Raw genomic sequence first — 23868 nt, 5'->3', positions numbered from 1 at the left:
TTTCTTTAGAGTTTAGGTTTTAAATGGATGGTGCTTGATACGTAGTCAAGTGTATGGAATAAGAGAGCTAAGAATAATGTGAAGAACTGAATGAATAAGAATAACAGGTTTGAGGTTTTTAATCTTTAAAAATAACTTTCCCGTGATACTATTAAATTATTAGGTACCTTGTGTTTAAAGCAACTTTAACACGAAAAGTGCGGTGGTCCATTACTCAAAAAAAAAAAATCAATTTTTGGTGGGTGAGGAGGAAAGGAACTGATTTAGAAACATTTTTTCAGTAACTTCTTAGTCATTTGTGTCCTTCCATTAATTTATTTTCTTTTACTAAGCGTAAGAGCGCGATAAGTTATTTCTTCACAGATACAGAATGGTAGAGTTAATTTTCCTCAAATAATTAGTGTAGATACATGAAAAAAAAATTCTCCCTTTATTATAAATTAAATTGTGTACTTCAAAACCCAAAAATTTGGCCCACCTTCTCTAACAATCATGAGACAATCGTTCGCCTTAGTTGGCGTTATTTAACGTGCTTCCTCTGTTTCTTTAGACCTATAGGTTTTATACAAGGCCATTTAAGAAATTTCGGGCAAAATATAAGGCAAAATGAATTTTTTTTATATATAATCCACGTCACACACATATACGCAATACATCTCGATAAGCACGATCAAAGAGCTCATTAAAAACTGCCAATGGTTACATTATTTTCTACTTATGTACCTGGTTCGAGGATTGTTCCAGCGAATATAATTATTATTCAAGCAAAACTCTTTCATACATTTTTATGAACGTAAAACTTAAATAACAATAATTACGTGCTACAATTAATAATAGCCTTTAGATAGAATATTTACTTATTCTAAATTAATATAAATTTTATTTTATTTTTCGGGGATATGTTGATGAAATATTTTTATAAAAATGTTTTTATTTTCGCAGCTATTGCTTGTTTAGACTAAAAATTCTTAATCTTAATAAACTCTAAAATTACTCTGACTAATGAAATGATCAAATTATTTGATATGTTTAAAGTTAACATTACTCTATAATAGTTTTAACTAGAATAAATCATGAACTAAATATGACACATAACTCTATTTCCTTTTAAAATCTTAACTGGAGAAAGCTGACAGCAGTATTAATGTTTACTTTCTTGACGTTTATCATCAAAACCTTAAAAATGCTATGTTGTACCGGATTTGTGCTTGTGACAAATTATGAAGACTTTACTCAGAAAAAACACCAAGGCAAATTTTTTTTAGTACCCGAAGATCCACGAACAGGGAAAAAAAAGCGACTCCCCCACTCCTATTTCCAAGAATTTTCCACCTGTAAAAAAAAATTCAGGACAGTGATCTACCGGCCTTTTAGCTCGGGTCGTAAGGGTCACTTTCACCGTGACCGTTCGCAAGTTGTACCTGTGTAGCATAATTTCTCCTCTTCCCTTCTCTCACAATTTTTTTTCCCCTGGTATCATTGCTCGGTTGGTTAAAAAAAAAAAATACTAGATTGAATAGCGATATAGCAATACGAATGGAAGTAATTACGTTTTAACGATTTCATTAATTAAGCTGAAAAAGCTGACTCATGCACGTGATCACATCTTTCCTGGCGGGATGACAGGTTTTATTCAACTAGTGAGATACACACACACACACGCGCACACGGTACTTAAAGTTAATTCCTAAAATAGATTTCTCTTTGATTGAAGGGCTCTTTCGTCGCGTGCCAGAGAGAAAGAAAGAGAGAGAGAGAGATGAATACTGAGTTCAATATTTCACGGTGTTATTCCATTAGCTTTCCCCTCTCTCATTCGGTTTCTCCCCCGCCTCCGCCTTATCGTAACTTATCTATTTTATGCTTCCCGCCATCACGCACGTGTGCGTTTCCTGGTCCCCGAAACTAGAATCTCTCCCTCCTCCCCTCATTTTCACCCTCGTAGAAATACCAACACATATCGATCGTAACAGAGAATTTTTTTTTTTTTTTTTTTTTTTTTTCGTATCTCGATTAACTTTCCCTACTCAGGGATGCCGGGCGCCACCTCTCCGCTGTCCGAGACTCGGGAAGTGCGACCCGAAACCGCGTGGTCGGCCCGGCTGTTATCTCATCCCGGGATGCGAAAGGCGTTTTAAGAGTCGCGTCTTAATTCTTTTAAAAAAAAAGGCGCGACCGAGTGGCATTCGAGCTTCGTTTCTCGCCCAAGTGGTTTATAGCACCGCGTTCCATTGCGGACGCGCTAGTTCGTTCACTCTAGGCACTGCACTGTTAGAAACGGCAGAAGAAACTTAGCAGACTTTTCACTACGATGGATTTACCTGAAATAAAACGAATAGTACTTCGTGTCTCCAAATATCACTTGTTGTGCAGCCGCCCCCACACACTAAAAACCTGCACACACAAAAAAACCAGAAAATTCTTAATAAACCCAAAAATTACTTTACCTAATGTGAAAATCAATTAAATTATATTATATTTTTAAAGTTAACATTACTCTATATCAGTTTTTACTAGAACGTATCATGAACTTAATATAAGCCTTTCTGAAATGATCATCACCTAATATGGGTCAATATGCAGCTGAACGGAGATTAAAAGTCAAACGAACACATTTAGCGTTAATGGCGTCCATAGCATCTTCAACGTGTTTCTGCAGGCCTCATTTACAGGATCCACGATAACATGAGAAGATCCATAAATTTAAAAACAATCTATTTCCAGTGTGCAATTTCACTTCGTTTGAATCCAAAATACGATTTATGTGTTTCGTTATAACCGAGGTAAAATTGGCTTGGAAAAAGAATAATAGTTTTGTTGAGGATGGTTTTGTTAATGCTCAGTACCCGGAAATTTACTAAAATATTCGTAAATTTTGAAGGTCACAAGGTGATTATAACCAGTGTTCTTTGTGATTTTAAGATGAAAATATTTTACAATATACGATCATCCAGAATTGAATTTTGGATTACACTTCCAGCTTCGGAGAAATTATATTTTTCTTTCTGTCATCTTTTATTTGCCATTGCTAAGTAAAATAAATCTACCAAATTTGGTTAGCAACCCCAAGAAAGTTATTAAATCTCTTTAAACTACGTGTGCGACACAAATGTATGAACTAAGGTTGCAGGTAAATTTAATTGTTAAAGTTTAAATTACGACTAATAAATTTCCTGAAAATATTTATTTTTATCTTGCTTGGTTAATGCAACAGTAATGTAAAAGTAATATTCTAGACACAAATTAAATGAAACTTCTTTTTTATGGTTAAATTTGAAATTTTGTGTTTTTATATTAAGGCTTACAACATACTGTACACGCGAGAGTAATTTTATAAACAGAACAGGACATTATTGTGTGTCAAAGAACTAACTTATGATGCAATTTAAATTAAAGTATTTTATAATGCACATCTATTTTAACCTTAATTTTGCTTAATGCAGTTCAATGCATACACGTTGGTGTATTTTAAAAAGTTTTGAGCTAGTTTGGAGAAAACAGTGGTTTGAAGTCATTGAATAGTAGTAGATTTGACTCCTGCATACGTTGAAACCCAGGAAGAGTCCCAATGAGCCATTTCATAATTCTCTCTCATAGAGTTCCTGTTTGAAGAATGTCGTCACGTTTCTGTAGGCGTGGAGTGGCGCACCGCCGTTTTGGTAAAATACAATTTATTTTGGTTAGCTTCCTGGTGGCTGCAACATAAACCGCAACTTTCGCCTGTAGCTTCTGATGATTTCCCTTGCTCTTTTTCCCCCTCTTTTTTTTCTCTTAAACAATACTTTGCGTTATCTCAGGTCTCACAACACATAGGAGTTTATTACGCGATATTTCTTTATATTATCCTGTTTTTAGAAACTTCATCATGGTGAAGTGCACTTTCACAGACACCAGGGTTTAGCTCCCAAGAATATTAAACATGACGACGGTGTGAACAGCTTTGAGGTTGGCTGGCAACCCCCTTCCCCCCAGGCATCGCCACGGAGTGGTTCCCATGGAGATCTACACATAACTTAGAAACACAAATCTTAGTGCAGTCTTAACTTAGAATACTCGAAGAAATCCACATAACTTAGAACTGCCACAAGTTAAAACGACCATAGCTTAGAAACGCATAACGCAGAAAAAAATCAACTTAGAAATTTCCTAACTTAGAAACACACAACTTAGAACTATATAACTTAGAAATATACAACTTAGAAATTGCATAACTTAGAAAATAATATCTTGTGTGTTTTTAAGTTATGTGTTTCTAGTTATGACGAAGGAATGACTAAGGCAGACTTAGCATGATTATTCTGTGGTGGTTTTTCATTCCCTTCCACAGTAAGAGCCTGAATAGCTAGTATCGTTTGGATAGGCCTCGGACGGAAATAGGGTTCTCTGGGTTTTCTTTGCGGTCCCAAAAATGTGATAGATAGACAGGGAAGGTGTAATTGAGGTACTCCCAAGATGGGGTTCTCCTTCGAGTCAACCCTATTCAAGATGCATGGGTGAAGGGTGTTGGATGGCAACGATGCTGCGATGCGTAGCCTCAGCTTCTAGTTGTAGCTCTTCTCCAAACACCTCCGGTCTCAATGGAATGACGTATCCATTTTTCACAGCCAGGTGGCCACGCCGATCCAGTCCCGCCCCTGACGGGGAGTTTGTACTGGTTCCGCAAGGGATGTTGATTGGCGTGCAGTCCTTTTCCACAGGGAAATAACGGGAGTAATCTGCTTTCCGCAGTACGGAGGTGAGAGGACGACAGCACCAACAATCTTATCATGAACACACATTCTGCGGTACAAGACACGGTAAACATCTTTGGGCGTGGAGATTACCGCAGGAAAAAGTTGCGTGATTTCGAACATAATATTTTTTTTTTTTCGTTAAAATCCGGTCATTGATGACGTTCTGAAGATATATACCGTACGTAACCTTTGAGTATAAACACATATTTCGGACGGTATTTATCGCACAGGCGATATGTTATATAGCAGTTGGTGGTGAAACAAATAGCAATTATGCGATGTAATTTAACTATGATAAGTATTGAATAATGTGTAATTTTAGTGGTATGATTTTCAATTTTTCATAGCTAGAACTTTTAAGGATTCAAACCTATTAACAATTAAGTTTAACGTAAACAATATTTGAAGTTAGTAATTATTACGGTAATATTTTTATTGATCGTCTTATGTTTTCTACGACATTACACCGGTATTGCAACATCGAAGACACACATTTACTGTACTCCATCTTTAATTTAAATAATTATCAAACAAATCGCCCATTGTTTAAAAATTCGAAATCAAAAATCAAATAAAAAAACTCATATTTAGTTTATTAGTGAAAATAATTGTTCATATTTCATTGACAAAATTGTTTATTTAACGTACTCGTTGATTATTCAGTGCTCGCTGGCCCTTAGACATCACAGATCTATACCGTGGCTAACCAATCTCATGAATCATAACTAAATACACACCGCATATTAGTTCGTAGTCACCAAACGCGGTACGTGTTTCGATGGAGCACAGAGGAAATTGCAAGTCTCCGCGAGTGTTCGTAATCAACCCGCTGTCCTGGGTTCGCGAAGGAAGCGGGTAAAATTCCCCGAAATGGAATGAATTCAATCCCGAGACATTTGACTCGCCTACCAGGAGCTTAAACCACTGAGCAAACCAACGCAACTTGCCTGATAATTACAGATGCATAATAAAAGGAACTAATCTTAGCACCTCAGTTTCTGCGGACAGAACATTTATTACTCAAAGAATGAACGCTGCAGTGATGTTCCTCATTGGACGACAAGTTTAAACACTAGCTATTGAATAAATATTTTATATTAATAAAATTAAATAATTTATGATAGTAATTTAAAAAGTTAGCGTAATTTTCCGATCAGAAGAAAAGGCTGATACTATGTAAATATATACACATAAATAATTTAGCTTAAGTGAGAACTACGGTAATTCAGTAAAGAAAAGAACAATACGGAAATTCTTCATAATTCACAAAATGTTACCGGCTGGAATATAAAATGACAGTATAAGCTATTTAGGTAACTCGTAAGAGCGAACGATTAAAAGTATTGACAGCGAGGTAATAACAGACAACTGCGCAGGGTTAAGCATTGTTTAGGGATTCCGGAAAATAAAACTGGCCATGGATATGGGCAAGAAACATTTCCATTTTACCCGTGGTCAGTCGTTTGTGAAGACTTTAATGAAGACGCGGAGTTAAGTCTCATTGCACATGATCCTACTCTCGGGACAGTCGTGGTAGTCTTTGTCCAAAAGATAATTCTTACACTGTTAGCAATTACAGTGAATTTACGGACTTTTCAACGAAGAATTAAACCTAAAATAAACGAAGAGTACTTCGTAATTTACAATAACTGAAGATTCCTATAAACTACGCCGTATTTTGATTTCCATGTTGTATGTTTCGTTTTAAACAACGATAAAATAACACGTGGAAAAAATAAGAGTTTTTCTAGCACGTTTTTGGAAGGTTGGTCAATATATAAAGAAGTTCTATTGAATTCATGTTCAAAGAAACTAATATCAGTGTCCGTAAATTGGCGAAATTCTCTGGATAATTTTTAACCAGTGTTCTTCGTAATATACACAAGCTGAAAAGTTTCAACAGTGTACACGGATAACTTTGTGATCAATGTTGTCAATCGTACGTGTCGAAAAAAAAATTAATAGATCAGCCTGCATTACACAGATTGAAACCATGAAGCATGGCGGTGCAATGATAAGGCAATGGAATCGCACATCCTAATTTTGGTGTTCCATGAGTTCCCGAACAACCAGCAATAAGCGAATGTTGGAATGGTAATGTGCTACAGGATAATGGCGATTCCTTTAATGATATCCCTGTTCTCAGCCTTTGTACGCCACCTTCTCTACACTGTTATAAATTCTCACCTTAAGAGGCCCTCTAGTCAAGGGTGTATGATTTCATAAAGAGACCCCACTCAGATATCTCGGATATCGCGTTGTTTTTCCTGAATCTCTGCACACCGTGTGTGTGCCCGGGTAGGCGGGGGGCTTTAAACATACGAAGAACGCTGGTTACAAATTATACAGGGATATTCATAAATTTACTGTTTTCTTTGTAAATGTATGGGTAAGGATCTTACTTATTTTGATCATTAATCTACGAAAGTAATCTCTGGATATTAACAAAACATCCAAACACTTTTAAATGTACAACGTTTACCTTCTTTCAAATGAAAAACGTAAATCATAAGTCAGAAAACGGATAAGTTTCTACGCAGAACCAGCTATCTGAAACTACAAAAAACTTTTCGTCTATTTCAGTCAATTATTCGTTTAAAAGTCCTTATATATACTGGAATTTCTAACAGTGCAAGCATCTCCCCGTCAACGGGACTTTGAAACAAAATATTAATTTCTAACGTTTTACTGACTAGCAGGAAATCATAAGCAAGGCTTTTAGATCAGCTGTAATCTACTACGGGCAACACGCCTCTAGACTGAACGGCGTATAGAAGTACATACTCTGCGCTCCGACATGAACCCATGCTTTACCAAAGACACTAGGGAATTGCACAGGACAACATATTTTCTGCGCGAAAAATAAAAAAACCTCGCGTAATTGTCACGTCATAACGACAAATGGCAGAATACGTATTCAGCATTACCTAGAATTGTTGAAAACAGGCGATGTCGACATTGCGACGTAAAAACCAATTTATTTCTCCTTACAATTTTTTTTAACCTTGTACCAAATTATGGGAAAAACCAACCTCATGTTCTTCAGAACTCCCTAACATAATTAATAAAAAAGTTTTTTGCCACCAGACAATATAATACATACTGTAAATACAAATTTATTAAATATTCCTGTTATTTGTATGCTTAGCTGCTTTAGTCTCTATCATGGGGGTAAGATTTGTGTACGTGTGTGTGTGTATGCGATCTTTGCCATTTATATAATTCAAGTCTAAATGAGAACAACCAACACTTCCCGTTTCTCTTCTGGACAACGAAACATTTTTGGTTAAAAAAAATTATTTTTGTTTTTTCTAATTCCTTGATGGTTAAGTTTTTTTTAGCAATACTTATTACATAATGGAATTGTTGCGATACTTCTCAGATAGCTGCCTTCACGCTAAATAAAAAAAATTAAAATGCATTAGTCTTTATGTACTTACGATTTGTTTCGTTAACCAGAGTGATTTCAATGTTAGAAACGACCACCACCCCACAGACTACGGGCAGTATTCCGATACACTTGGATAAGGTAGTGAATAAGCACTGCCTTGTTCGGATGCAACCTAAATCTATCTCGCGGACCGTATTCCAGAACGTTTACTGACCAAATAACAGTAATGAAATAAATTAGCAAACGTTTTAATAAACGGTGCCCTGTGCGAGGCTGGAAACTGGTTTCAACTTATGGTAGCGGGTTTCGCAAACATCGATACAATAGTTGCTGCAAAAATACTTAGATACAAGCACCTTTGCACAAATATATGACCTCCTTTCTAATATTCTCAAGTACTGTTAAAGCTGCGATTATTTCTTTTATAACCATTAATGTTTACAAAATGTATTCCAGGATAGTTTCGCTATCATAAAGTTTCATTTAGCACACCAACACACTTGTTATGTCCCCGATGATCACATAAATGACTATATACGAGTCAATGGCGCCAAGCGCAGGTCCGCCATCTGGACAAAATCAACGAAAAAGTGAACTCTGCGCACGCGCGGAATTTAGGCAACAAATCGGCAACGGATAAGACACTTAAACTCCGTTCCCTAAAAATAGGGTACTGGTCGTGTCCTACCGTGCACTAGGAATACGTTTAGCCTACAGGTGTGCCCTATTCAACACCAAAAATATTATTTTTGTGTTTTGGAATACGGCCTAGTTTTTTCATTGGGTTCTAGCGCTGGGAGTTGGAGAAAACGTGGGGTCGTCGTAGTTTCGTATTTTTCTGCAGGTGGTTCCTTTCGCTCAGTCACCGTCATGGTAAGGGAGGGGTGTAGGGAAGGAGATACTCGAGCGCTCCTGATCTCCTGATCTCCATCGGCCCCAGAGGGCGTTCGAGAAAGCCCGCGCTCCCAGGTCAAGAGGTCGGCCGCGTGAAGACACGCGGAAACGGGGAACAGCGCGTTGGTTTCCCGTCGCCTCTCGCCCGGGCGGCGTGTGTGGGGCAGGAGAGAAGTATGGGGGGGGGGGGGGGCGCACAGAGGCATCAATCAGTCGGTGGTGCACGTGATGCCCCTGGAGGGAGCGAGGTACAATCCCAAACCACTGCCTTTCAGGCGTTACGTGCTTGCATTCTCCATGTTCCTCACTCCCCCCCTTCTCCTAATTCTACATATCTTTGAGCACCCGTTGCGCAACTGAAAAATGGCGAAATCACAGTTGCTATGTCGCCGGCTACTAATACACGTAACCAACCACGTTGCGTTTTTTTTCCCCCAATAATCTCCCCGAGAGTAGTAGGGAGCCACTCGTGGTCGACTGGTCGGACAATTTGCCCCTCGAAGAGAAGGGGTGGCACCCCTGATTTCTTTTTTCTCTAGTGGAAGGGAAGGGGGAGGGGAGTGTAATGCCGTGAGCTGGTTGGGGTTTTTATTTTCTCGAGGTACTCCCGTTTCCACCCGCCCATTCGTTCCGTCGTTGCTCCGTTCTCGTCTCGTCGCCGCCTTAATGACGCCGATGTTGACGAGATGTGAAGCCACTGTTCAATCATTCAATCGTACCTGCATGGGCGTATTTCCTGGGAGGCGTGCTAAGTCGTGGCTGCACTTCTGAATACACTCACTGAAAGCTTCTTCTCAATGCCTACAGCTAGCAGCTATGTTTGTCCAATCTTAGGCAGCGTCCCATCTTATGAAACATTCCCTATATATATATATTATAAGAATATAGTAGTCGTTTCCGTGGTGCGAATTCCTGAAAATTTCGACATTATGTTTCGTTCCATAGCCTCAGACCCCAAAAACCTTCGAAACATTATGCGGAAATTTTCAGGAATTCGCACTACGGTAACGATTGCAATACACAATAAGTAGTTTTTTCCTCTTAAACCTCGTGAAACCACCAAGTTCATCTGGAACCTATCGCGGATGTGGAATACTCCGCGAGTTGGAGGTCACGGCCGGGGCGAGGCGCGGGAATGAGGAGCACGGAGAGGAATGTTCTGGAAATGGGAGGTAGGGAAGAGGAGGAATTCACCCACACGCCACGAGCGCGCCAGAGGACGCGGTGGCGGATGGAAATGTCAGGGTGAAAGGTTCGCGCACGAGCAGATGTCGGGTCCTCCCCCGCCCGTCGCCCGGCGCGCGCCCCGCTGCTCAAGGCCGCGGTCCTGAGGGGCGTCGCCCATCCTGGCTCGGGCGATACTCCCCGTGTCCCAGGGCGTCCTCGGAGCCCCAGCCACGACCCAACCCTCCTCACGCTACCCTCGCTCGTCACGCACAGGTCCCAACTAAACTAAACTCCCTTTGGATCATTCTGATGAAGGAAAGCCACTTTAATAAAAAAAATTCAAAATGTTAGGAGTTCACCATTTTAACGAGTAGTTAGCTTAGGTGTAAATATTACAAGTATGTGATATCGTGAGAATGGTACGTTCCGTTAAGTACCTACATTAAAAATAATTTTAATTTTATTGACAGTTGGTTTGGTTAGATTAGTTATTTTAGAAATACTGTGGTTAGAAATTAACAATTTATAAAATCTAGCTCACTTAACGTAATAAAATGTCCTCATTATTTTATAATTTTTTATGTAGCTTACGTAACCTAGCTAACCATCCACAATATTTAAAAGTATTTCTAATGTAACCTGACAATTGTCTAATTTCTCCTCAGTAAAATCTAAGAAAGACGACCTCGACATCTCTCCCGGTAAACTTCGTAACTTTTCCGGGCACCCAATACACGATGAAGGTAAATATTCGGGCGAGCCAAAAGTCTCTTTTATTCCCTGATTCCCTAAGGGCAACGCTGGTAGGATCCCATACAATACGACACGGCCAATTTCTTTCCCCCACGTCCCTTGGTGCGTTACCTTTGAATATATATACTGTATAGAAGTCGCGAGTGGATAGGATTTACTCTACGTTTTTCAGAAGCGTATGATGAGCAGCTTGGGAACTTCACCGCTGCAGTGCGCTGCCGTAACGCCCTGTATCGTCTTAGTTGTTATTTAGACGTTAGAGCGCAGAACTGTCGCCCGCTGTCATTCCCCGCACCAACCATCCATCATTCACTGCAGCTCAACGTCGTTCCACAGGAGGGGGAAGGGGTGTTTGAAGAGTACGACACTTGTCCGCTAGGGACCACCACAAGTCGATGCCCTAGAGATGGTGGCGATTGCGGCGGTGAATTAACCAACTACCTCATAACCGTATTAGAAATTTTAACCTGGGCTGGCGACTTCTATACAGTATATATATTCAAAGGTGCGTTACTGTCTCCAAGGCTGTCGGGGAACGAACTAGGGGGTCTCGGGGCCAATAATTTGGTCGTCCTCCTATACGCTACTCAAAGTACAATCTTCCAAACCCCTTGATTAAAAAAAATACTCTGTAAACGTCACCGTGTCTTTGATACAGATGTGACGCAAACGCAGAGGCAGATCCAGATCAGGGGAAGCCGGGCAATCGTCCCGGGTATCACGCTGGTTTTTTTTTATCTTCATTTTATTTGTTGGTCTAGTTTTCTGTTAAAAATATGGACATTAGTGGGGTAAAAGAATATTCAGATTTTACAGCACGTAAATAAAGTTGCTAGTCAACGCCAAGTTCAATTCATGATGCACTAGAAAAACTTTCAAATATTTCATTGCCTCGCAAATTACGCGATTCCACGGGAATTTTACCTTAAGCATTTAAAAAACTGGCGAGAGAATTATTTATAGAGAAATAATATCAAATTTTCTTAAGCTGAATAAATTAGCAAAATCATCGTTAAGTTTTGTTTGAAATTAAATAGTCCAGGGTCCCGCAAAGTTCAGGTCCAACCCTACGTGAACGTATGACATAACTTGTAAGGTTTTCAAATTAATTCTGTTAGCAGATTCGTACAGCTATCTGGGTAAAATCGTGCATTAAAAAACCATCTGGAAACACAACCAAGCCCCAGGGATCTAACCCGTCACATTTTTTCTTGTCACGCCCTCTCGTTTGCACTAAGTCTGGGTTCACAATTTAAAAAAAAAAAACAAGCGAGTGCATATCAGGCCATGAGCACGACTTTGCGCACGACCTGTGTGAACTCGGTTTACAATTGAAATATTACTGTTAATTTTAGCTAATGAAATTTTTCGATGTATCCGACATCTGCTCATATGTTAGTAAATAGCAAAACTAACAAATGATTATCCCGTGACATCTAACCAGCAATTTGTAGTCACAGTGTTTCAACATATAAATAAGTGTTGTAAAAAATGTTACCAGCAACTTATTAGTATTTAATTACTCTTTTTTTGAAATTGGTAAAGTTTTAGCAGTGACTTATTAGTAATAGCATTAATTAATTTTTAAAGCAGGAAATACGCCTGAGCATTGTAATATCTTGATTTTTTCTTGCAACAATATGATTAATAAATATAAACAGTTTTCTAGTCCTGCCAAAATGGATTCCTACTCTGCTCTGATTGGTTTTTGTGCCATACGTCCGTAACAGAAATAAAATGTATTCATGTCCCTTCTACGCGTCCGACCTGTCTCTCGTGCACAAGACCGTCCTATGCGCTATTGTGAATCAGTAGGTTTGAAAACATGGCGGTCAGATCTTGTACACACGATTTACTGTTGCTGCTACAGTCAATTTCTTTAATTGTGCACCCATTAGCCGTCCCTAAATACCTCGCTGTCGAAAAATTATTACAACCAATTTAAAAAAAAATATTGGTAACAATACTCTCGTCCAGCATAAAGCACCGTTCATAGTTCTTCACTGGCGCCTCGTAACATCTGGTGTCGCAACTTGTTGCACACGAAGATACAAGCGAGCTTAAAAACCCCGCTGCCCCTCCCGCTGTGGTTCAAGATCTTCATATCATCTTCACTTGGGCTGAGGTCACCTCCTTTCCCGTAGTGCTAGGCCATCTCCTTTCTCGTAGTGACTCATCTAGCCCGCCGACCAGTTGTTTTCGCGCGCGGTGGGCGGCTGCACACCCATTCCCGCAGTTATTTATTGTTGTGATCGGACGATTACTCTTTGAAGATTGACTACACTGTGGTTACGGCCGGTAACTAGTCGCGCTCATGTAGCGAAAGTCGAGGTTTCGAACCAAACAACTCAAGCAACACTTAAATTTACGAGGACCTACCGATTTGGCCTTAAATTGATCGGAGCCCGTTATAAGCTTAGAGGTTCAGTCGTACATATGCATAAACTTTTACTATTCATACCCACCTTTAATGCAATTTTTTTCGTGTGGTATCGAAGGCTGGCCATAAAAATTTATGTAAACACACATACTAAAGTCACGTTTGCTCATAATGAGAAATAATACATTGAATTAAAAAAAGCTGATTTGTAGGTCATCTTTTAATTTACATTAAAAACGACTAACGTCATGTGGAGTGTTGCAAAATTTTGAATACATGGGAAAGTACGCATATAATTTAGGCATAGTAAGAAATAAACTCATCCAGGTTTTAGTAACGTATGTCGGTAACGTAACATTTTAAGTTTCAGTTAAAGAATTATTTCTATACGTGAATAAAATATAGCAGAATTTTGTATTCTCTAAAGTATAACTTAGGATTTTTTTTTAAATTATAGGTTTATTCTATGCCGGTTACTGTTACTAATGCCTACAACCAGTATGTGACGCGTTGGAAAATCACAGCGAGCCTGAGGTTTTTATGGCAACAAAATGATTCTACAATGATGTGCCTTTGCCTTCCTCAGCATGGAGTTAAAATACAGCATAGCCCCTGTATCCTAGAAAAAAGTTTTATACCAGAGAAAAAGCCCCGAACCGATAACAGTCTGGCCTAGGAGTAGTTGTCTACTAGACGCCTAACCTTGAAGTAGCCCTGAGGATATTTGCCTTCAGACAGGATGTTTTGTCGTGGTGCTTCCCTTCACCGAAGCTTCAACCGTTTCAACAAACAACCATCTTCGAGGGCCCAGCATACCCGGGCACTCATACGGTATCCAGAAGTTAACCCCCCCCCCCCCCCTTTTCCAAATAAACGAGATACCAAATGGCTTACGATATCAAAGTGGTTTATTTTTGCGAAAACATTTAAGAATTCACTGAGGACGGATGAGTTATCATTGTTTCCGGATTTAGTTTTTTTAGCTCTTTTTGAAGAAGAGTTAAAAATAGCTTAAAAGCGTTCTTTCGGGGTAATTTTCAGGCATAAAACACCTGATACAGATTCTTGAAAGCAAGCCAGGGACTTGCATTGCATTTTTATCTTCATTCCTCCGTGATATAATGTTATGGCTACAGACTTCAAACTCATTCCCTATGCACGACGAGACGGCTGCGTGTCAGTCCACAGATTTGCATTTAGAGGCGATACCGCGCTGGAAGCACCAGCGAGAGTCGCACTTATCGCCCCGCCTCATCAACACAAACACACTCCTGACTAGGCGGGCCCCTTATTCACCTTTACGTTGACAAGACGACAATTTGTAGTTAACTCATTCCGTCTAACTCCACAAAACCTACAGCGAATGAACTGAGTCCTAACGCCTGGTCGACATAATAGTTTCAATAGAGACGATTCGTGGCGAAGTGAAGAGAGAGGATTATTGACTCAATGAATATTGGGGAGGGGGAAGAATTTCTCAAGAAAGCACACCGCCTCATGACAACGTGCGCCATGTTTTTCACTTGAAAATAATCCGTGTTTGACGCTGCTGGGTCATCGAACTCGAATCACCTAGGTGGTAGGCGAGTGTTACAGCCACTGACAGACAACGCATAGGAGTTTCTTATATAACGTAGGTAAGCATTAAGAAATGATTTTTGACAATTATTCGCCTGAGAGGTGGTTAAATAGGAAATGAAAGTAAGGGAAACCCATCGGGCACATGGATTATATATATATATATATATATATATATATATATATATATACACTAGCTGACCGGCAAACGTTGTTTTGCCATATAAAATATTTCTAGGGAATTTCTAGCTGCAGTACCCGGCGTTGCCCGGGCTGAACACAGGGTGAAGGGGACCTTTTTCGAAATCAGATGGAAATAGTAATTGTCTTCTTAATTTGAATGTCAAGTGTGCAAAATAATTTATATCACTTTCAGATCCCGACAGACGTTGTTCTGCCAGTGTATAGTTATTTAGCTGTATATATCTAAAAATTGGTGGTCTGTATGTAGTCGAGACTTATAAAGCACTATAGAAAAAACCTTAAAAATAAGAGATTACTAATATTGAAAAGATTCCATTATCTATCTAATGCTCGGCATGCATTGCAATGCCTCATTCAGTTTTGTTTTGTAATATGTTTGAAGTTGTTACACATATACAAATTATCTATCCATCTATCTAAATATATATTTATCTCTATCTACATCTATATACCTATGTATATGTATCTCTCTATCTCTATTTATCTCTTTGTATACATACTAGATAATGCCCGGCATGCGTTGCAATGCCTCAATCAATTTTTTTTTGTAATTTTTTAAACGTATATTAAGCATCTCTCTTTATCTCTCTAATTCTCTATCCCTCTATGTATATCTCTATAACTCTCTCTATCTTTCTATTTATATCTCTATCTCTATATATCTTTCTAGCGGACCCGACAGACATTGTCCTGCCCAAATGTACTTTTTGTGAGATATGGATATGGCGGTAAGTATTTCTACGCTGGACATTTTGTATCTTCTCATTATACATACCCCTCCTCTTGGGCACGCCACTGCCGTTACCAAAAACCTTTCCCATGGTTACGCAGAAGGCAACAACAATGCAAAAGCCCGTTGCCATGGAGGCTAATTATCAACAATGCTTAGTTTTTTTGCTTTTAAAGCGTGTATTTTTAGTTTTTCTTAACTCAGAATCGAGATAAAATATCCAATTGTGAATCTAAACCATCCTCGAATCCCCGTGAACTCACACACAAAATTTCATCAAAATCGGTCCAGCCGTCTAGGAGGAGTTCAGTGACATACACACGCACACAAGAAATATATATATAAAGATATAACTCCCACTATCTCCATCTATTCTATATATAAATCTCTATATAGCTCTATACATCTATATATCTCTTTATCTAACCCATTTCATTCTCTATACTTCGCTCTATCTCAAATTGTCTCTCTGTCTCTCTCCATCTCCTCCCCTCTCTCTATATATATAAATATATATCACTCTATCTCTGTCTCTCTTTTATATTTAAATAAATTGTGTCATGCGTGCGCACTTACAGAACAAAAACAGACGAAGTGCCGCTATATAATATGAAATAAACACCCTTTTTTTGAAAAGAATTGTGCTCCAACTATTGCAAAATAGTTATACCGTCTCAGAAACATTCACGAGCATGCGCATTACAACTCACCAAAATTTCATCGCAATCGGATGAATGGTATAGGAACGCATACGGCACAAACAAACGAAAATTAAAGACATGACAAACGCATCAAACGATGGTGCGTTTAAAATTCAAGGCAACTCTATCTATTGACGAAGTTAAGAACAAAACTGTTATTAGCGACTTTATTGCGGGCTGGTCTCACCAAGGAGAAAAAATATGAATTTGCCAGACCTTACTATGTGTATGATCGTGTGGCAGACATAGAGAAATGACACTCACTCACTATTTGTATGTCTATGACCTATGATTTTTTTCTGTTATAAAATGAAATTATAACTTTTTCACTTCCTTAGGGATGGAATTTCATATTAATATGTGGTCTATGTGTTAATCCAGGTAATGAGCTCGCTGTAGGCGGGGAAGGTTGATCAAGTGTTAATTGATCAGCTATCGACCGGGGTTGAAAAATATAAAATTCTATTAAAAAATTAGGGGTTCGTGATAGAATGGTGAAAATTTAGGTTTGTGTGTATTTATTAATGCCACATTATAAAAAAATTAAATAAAAGTTTTTGTCTAAAAATTAAAAAAAAATGTTTAGGGTGGACAACCCTTATCACTTAGGGGTATGAAAAATAGATAATAGCCGATTCTCAGACCTACTGAATATGCATACAAAATTTGATAAAAATCAGTCAAGCCGTTTCGGAGGAGTATGATAACTAACACTGTGACACGAGAATTTTATATATAAGATATACACACACATGCGTATACCCACACACTGACACCCACCAATTAGCCAAGACTCCTCGTTTTCGCTCATTTTCAATATATTTTTCACAATTATTTGCCTCTGTGATAATAATATGACTATTTAAGACGATAAATATATACACTCATGCCCTACCCGGGACTCGAACCCCAAATAACAGATAATTGTTAGTTTGTATATTTACATGAAAACAACTATATCACTACTAAAAAGTGTTCGCAGTAATGCTGGGTTCTGATTCTTTCCCGGTGCATCTATGCTGTGTGTTTTCCCTGTACCTCCAATAGATAAAATTATTTGTAAGCCGTTCCCTGAGTAGCTTTCCAGTATTAACTGAGCGCCAAATAAGAATGATACAAACCATTTAAAGTAAAATTGTTGAATATTCGTTGATCTTTTACAATGGTTTGGAAAAAAAAATTATGCTGAAATGAAACATTAGTTGAAATATAGATTTATGCGCCAATTTTCCATGGAAATTCTCTGTATTATCTCTAAAACCGTATTTCATTTGTGCAAAAATAAAAATAGCCATGTGTTTTACAAAGTTACAATATCGTTCTTGGAGTATTCTGCACTATTTCTTGGCAAGTGGTTTTCAAATGAATCTTTTGTAAACGTAAACGTAGAGAAAAGAGTGTGTGCATCACCGTGTACTGGACTGTTCCTGAGGCGACTGTCGCCCGTGTGTCGCAGGACGCGTCGCACCACCACGACCACGTGCACATGCCGGGCATGCCGTACGACTTCAACTACGCCGTGAAGGACGACTACCACGGCAACGACTTCTCGCGCAACGAGGTGAGCGACGGCGACGTGGTACAGGGCGAGTACCGCGTGCAGCTGCCCGACGGCCGCCTGCAGATCGTCACCTACACCGCCGACTGGGCGACGGGCTTCCACGCCGACGTGCGGTACGAGGGCGAGGCCATGTACCCGCCGCCGTCCGAGTACAAGAAGCCGTCCGTGTTCCCGCCGCAGCCGCAGCAGCCGCCGCAGCAGCAGGACCAGAGTGGCTACTCGTACCCGGCGCCGCCCGGTGGGGCGGTTCTGTGAGTCCCGACTCCTTCCTTCACACCACTCCTTCGACGGCACTCTCCTCCTCGGCTCACCACCTCCTGATGTCAGCCTCCCTCCTGGCTTCAGGCCTTCTTTACATCAGTTACCTCCTCGGTTCCCCAGATATTGGCATCAGTCTCCTCCAGTTTTCCCCCATCTCCTGACATCAGTCCCTCTTGTCTTCATCTCCACCTGACATCCACCCCTTCCTGGCTTCAGGCCTTCTTTACATCAGTCCCCTCCTCGGTTCTCCAGACATTGACATCAGTCTCCTCCAGGTTTCCCCCATCTCCTGACATCAGTCCCTCTTGTCTTCATCTCCACCTGACATCCACCCCTTCCTGGCTTCACGCCTTCTTTACATCAGTTCCCTCCTCGGTTCTCCAGATATGGACATCAGTCTCCTCCAGGTTTCCCCCATCTCCTGACATCAGTCCCTCTTGTCTTCATCTCCACCTGACATCCACCCCTTCCTGGCTTCACGCCTTCTTTACATCAGTTCCCTCCTCGGTTCTCCCGATATTGACGTCACTCTCTTTCAGGGGTTTTAATAGTATCCTGACATCAGACCTTTCTTGGGTTCGCCCTTCTTCGGTGTACCAGCTGCAGAATCTTTGCACCTCATGGGTCGCTACTGTCTCCTGACCTAACATCATACCGGCTGTAGCCCCTCTTGACTTTTCTATGTCTTTATTTCACATTTCATTCCTTCCCTTACTTTAAGTTCTGCTGGCTCCCATTCTTTTTTTTTCATCTCCGTATCCTTACGTCACTAACTTCTGACTTTAAAATCTCGTTATTTTACGTCATACGAGAATCTTATCCTCCTAGTTTCAGAACTTACTTCACCTCAGTCTCGCTTCACGATAACCTGGCGTCACAGATTCTCTTTTAAACTTCATGCTGGTGCCACTCCATTCTGACTCCAACGAATATTGATTTAAACTTCTCATATAATTTCCCCTTACAGGTTTCTTCTCCAACTTGAATTTACTCCTCCTGGATTCCAGCTTCCCTTTCTTCTACTAGCTCATACTATCTTCATGATCTGCTTTTATCTACTCCTTTGTGTTCAAATTCTTTTTGAGTTCGCCTCCTCCTGGCCTAACCACATGAGTTGTTCTCAGTACTGTCAAGCCATTCAGAGTTGCAGTAACAGCAGTTTGAATACAGCACTGGCCAGGATATAGTTAGGACGGACAACCTCGCTTATATAAATTAAGAGGTCACACAAGGAATATAATTCCATTGCGATGAAAGTCCTGACAGTATGTTTTCCTAATTACCATAGCCTTCCTCATACATTCTTGGATCCTTGCCCTTTCACTATTCAAGTCGACCCTGATGCACACTACTACTGTTCACGTCCCGATTCGTGTTTTATAATTGCTGTACCATGACCAACTTCACACGACTTTAACATTCGAACCGAGTTAATTTTAACTTTTGCCAGTGTGACCTCACTCTTAAGATTACGTCAGTGTTAATAGCTTGTAATCGGTGACACCTTGCAGCGAAATCCTGATCACGAAGCCAGCTGGGAAAATAGTGAGACTTTACAAACGGTTATATCTTTATGTACTTCCAGTTTTTTCTGTTGTTTTTTTTCTAAAACTTTGTTTTACTACAAATTATATGTTCACCATTCTATTGAGTTTGTGATGTGAGTGAATTTATTTGTACCCATATTTATGCTGGGACATGTATAAATGAGATGTAATTTTTTATACATATTTAATGTACAAATTGTATTATGTAAAGATACGTGAAATGAACAAAAGTTAAGTTATTATAAACGTTTCATGTGTGTTATTTTATGTATGTATAATTCCTTAGAACTTTGTGTTAGCATATTACCAATAATTTACATAAAAAGTTTGATTAAAAATTAAACTAGTCAATGTTTGCTCTGATTAATATTTCAAACTTTATGAAAAAATAAATAAACTTATAGGGAATATTTAAAATTATTTTTTAAAGCAGAATAATTTGCGTGTATCAAGCAATTGAATATCTCAGTAAAATATCATACAAACTTCAACAATTGATGAAATTATTTTATAACACAGTAAATTAGTTTTAGTGAAAAAACCTTGTAATTAATATTCAGTAATTGAAAAGTACTGATTTAAGAATTTTGAAAAGTGTATACTGAATTATACCAAATAAAAAACTATTATGTATATTTTAATAAATGCATTAATACTTCCTGACATTTATGTTTCATTTTAAATTAAGAAACATTTTTATAACTTGTACAAAACACTGCTACGAATTTTAACACTGCTAAGCGAAGTATTCTACCGACTTTTTCAGTACTATAATAGTAATAATTCAGTAAGAATTTAATGTGCAGGGAAAATAAGCTAAAAACAAAAACACCAGAATATAAAAAAACACAAGGAAAAGGAAAAAAAAATATTGATGGGCTCGACTAAAGATTGAATAATTGAGCAAACTTAGGTTATAAACGAATATGTAAGAATTATTTCATATTATTATTATAACCACAAAAAATAATTTTATTCAATAGCTAAACGATTGGATAAAATCAAAAGTCAAACGTAAAATACCAATCATTTCTCATAATCAACAAATGATACCTTTATTTATGTTTTGTAAATTTATAGTACTTCCAAAATTTGATTTATAACATTCGATTATAATTTATTTCCGCATATTTTTGAAGCAAAAAGTTCATTAAAATTACATTTTTATAATTTTTAATATCGGTATAACATAGGTGACGTAAAGCTTCCAACTTTCAGTTGCATGAATTTTCACCTGCAATAATTAACACAAAACATTTTTTAAATGGTTTTTTACTTTTCAATCCTATTGTTTCATTAGAATTTTTTCTGAAAGGTTAGTATCGTAAATAATCCTTGTACAAATTTGTGTATTTGCTCATGACTTCAAAAAAAATTATATAATAAATATAAATAATTTTTAAATTTATTAGATTAAATAAGTGTTATTTAACAGTTCAAAAAACTTTAAGCACAATTAATATTAAAAAACTAATATCAAAAACCGCAGAAAACGTGTGTAATAAAGTTTTAATTTAACGATTTAACTTGGTACTTGTCGTGAAACCTTTTTTTTCTCCCTTAGTTATTATCCGAATTTCAACAAAAATTTGTTTGTTTTTTTAACACAGAACTATTAGATTTTTAAGGTTTTTTAAGTATATTTTTTATTAACCTTAAAGTAAGATTTCATTGTTTTATTTAATGCTCAGATTAAAATATAAAATGAGCTTAAAAGTTCTCAAAACCATCAAATAGCAGTGTTTGAAAGTATCAAACCATTTATAAACTACCAATTTTTGTTATATTATTGATTAAATAAAATTCAACGCCCAAAATATAAAAATATATATGCCAAATAATATAGAAAATTTCCGTTTAACGTCTGAGCAGTATTTTCAAACTCCTGGCAGGTAGACAGCAAGCTTGCCTTCCTAAATCATTCATGGACGCATGCACAAGAAGATTATGGTCAAGTCCGTCAGTAGTTTGAAGCGCCGAGCTTTGAAGAATGGGCAGTGGAAGATGCGGAGCGGAATTTGCAGCCGTAAAATCTGCCAGCGTGCAACAGACACCGCCAATCACAGACTCTCTTTCCAGCTGGGCCTTGTTGTGGCTGTTCTCCTGCTGCGAAGCACACCGCAGTTAAAGCATGCTTTTGCGCACGCGTGCAAACAACACACACGTTTCTCTCGCTGTTCCCCAGTGCAATTATGCTAAAGGTGTCTCGTCTACAGCCACTATCGTTGGGGACTAAATTAAAATACATCTATACAGGACGGAGGCAGGATACAAAAAATAATATATCAAATTGGTTTTAACAGATTTATCACATAACATTTTTATTTGTATTTTTAATATTTAAAATTTTCTGTGTTCAGAAAGAAACTGCACATTAAGAGATTTTGCAAGACAATAAAATAGGGTCCGTTGACAGTATTTTCATCGTGGTAGTCATCCCCAAACATAGAATTCTATGCTAAACGTCAATGACTTCAAAGTGAAAAAAAAAAAAAAAAAAAAAATGGTTGCAGCCAGTCACTATTTACTTCAGTCATTCCATTAAACTGCACAGATTTTTCTTCAAAAGCACCCAATTTTTAATTTAAAATATTTAAAATTGTTAGGAAACAAAAACTGTTGAAACTAAGATGATGTATTCCGAATCCAAAACCTTCCCCTTAAGGAAATTGAGGAAAAAATGGCCTAATCAATTAAAAGGAACCATAAACATATTTCTAGCATTTATTTGGTGGAAAATATGCTCATTTAATTCATTATATTAAATACTAAGATCAGGAGAGCTTAAATACAGTCGTATACTTATTTCTCTTCTGAGGAGTTAAATTTATAGCTTATACAAAGTGAGACTACTTCACAAAACAGGGAATTTGAGAGATTTTGTAAATATTTTAAAATACAAAAATCGAGAATTTTAAAATATATCAGTTCGAAAAAATATCATTCTATATTTGTTATAATGCTTAACTGGGCTATTATACTTTACGTATACTCGGGTTTTGTTAATCTTCTTTAAAATAAATCACACTGCTAACATTATTTCCTACCAAATTAACATCATTGCAATCGGTTTTTTTAATTAATGTTTTTTCAACAATTAAATAAGAGCGATTTAGACAACACAGTTTAAGTTTGTACTACGTTACAAATAAGTTTATGACGAGCGGAGGTATGGGCTTGGCTCGGTAGCATTGTGCCTTACCATCACATGCATGTATGCTTAGGAGGTTTTGTAATGTTACACAGTACAAAAAATAAATATTAAAATATACAATCTCTTCTCTTTTTTTTTACAGCTTTCAGATATAGAGCCTGTAAAATTATAACAAAAATTACAACATTTTATTCATAATTTTATCTCTAAGATATCTTCTGTAAGGATTTATTCTTCACTTCAGTGCATTTTGAATACTGAAAATGTCAAAGCGGTTGGCAGATCCTTTGGCATCGCCACATGAGACGGTCTCGAGTTTCAAACGTCACGATGTGTTCACAATACCTGCAACACACAAACAAGTGTTATAACTGGTCAGAATATAATTTTTAGCTAACATAAACTTATGAAGCATATATTTTCAATATAGAAGTAAAAATATCCTGCAGTCTTAATGCGATCAGCGTACCTACCTTATAGCCTTGGTTCGTTGCTTCGTGTCCCATAGACCATTTGTTTATTATGAAAGTTTTCGTTCCTCTGCATGGCTTTGAAGGTACGCAAGGTATTTCCAGCAATAGGCCAGTCAACAAGAGGCAAAGTAAGACCTTTTTACCAACAGACAAGAAAACTTGATATAAGGGTAATTCGAGGACGCTGAATTTGAATGGTGCTATTTTTTTTAAATCAGGCGTGAAGTTTTTTGAGAAAAGGACAAAAAATTTGTTTGACTCCGTTTTTCTCAGAATCTAAGCGTTTAAGCAAAAAAAGTTTCAAAAAAAAGTTGTGGAGAATTAAAAAAACATTAAAAAGG

General features: G+C 37.9%; 1 protein-coding gene across 1 annotated transcript in view; it reads left to right on the top strand.

Annotated features, from left to right (window-relative positions):
- LOC134535028 (nematocyst expressed protein 4-like) overlaps window positions 1–20557 on the top strand; it is a 50193-nt gene extending 29636 nt beyond the window's left edge. Inside the window, exon 3 of the mRNA XM_063373863.1 lies at window positions 17988–20557. Within this exon, the coding sequence (XP_063229933.1) occupies window positions 17988–18347 (360 nt within the window). The 3' untranslated portion in view covers window positions 18348–20557. The remainder of the gene's footprint in view (window positions 1–17987) is intronic.
- Window positions 20558–23868: the final 3311 nt, after the last annotated feature.

This window comes from Bacillus rossius, chromosome 1 (assembly GCF_032445375.1).
Source record: "Bacillus rossius redtenbacheri isolate Brsri chromosome 1, Brsri_v3, whole genome shotgun sequence".
Taxonomy (NCBI): Eukaryota; Metazoa; Arthropoda; class Insecta; order Phasmatodea; family Bacillidae; genus Bacillus; species Bacillus rossius.
This window is presented reverse-complemented; position numbering and strand designations above follow the sequence as displayed.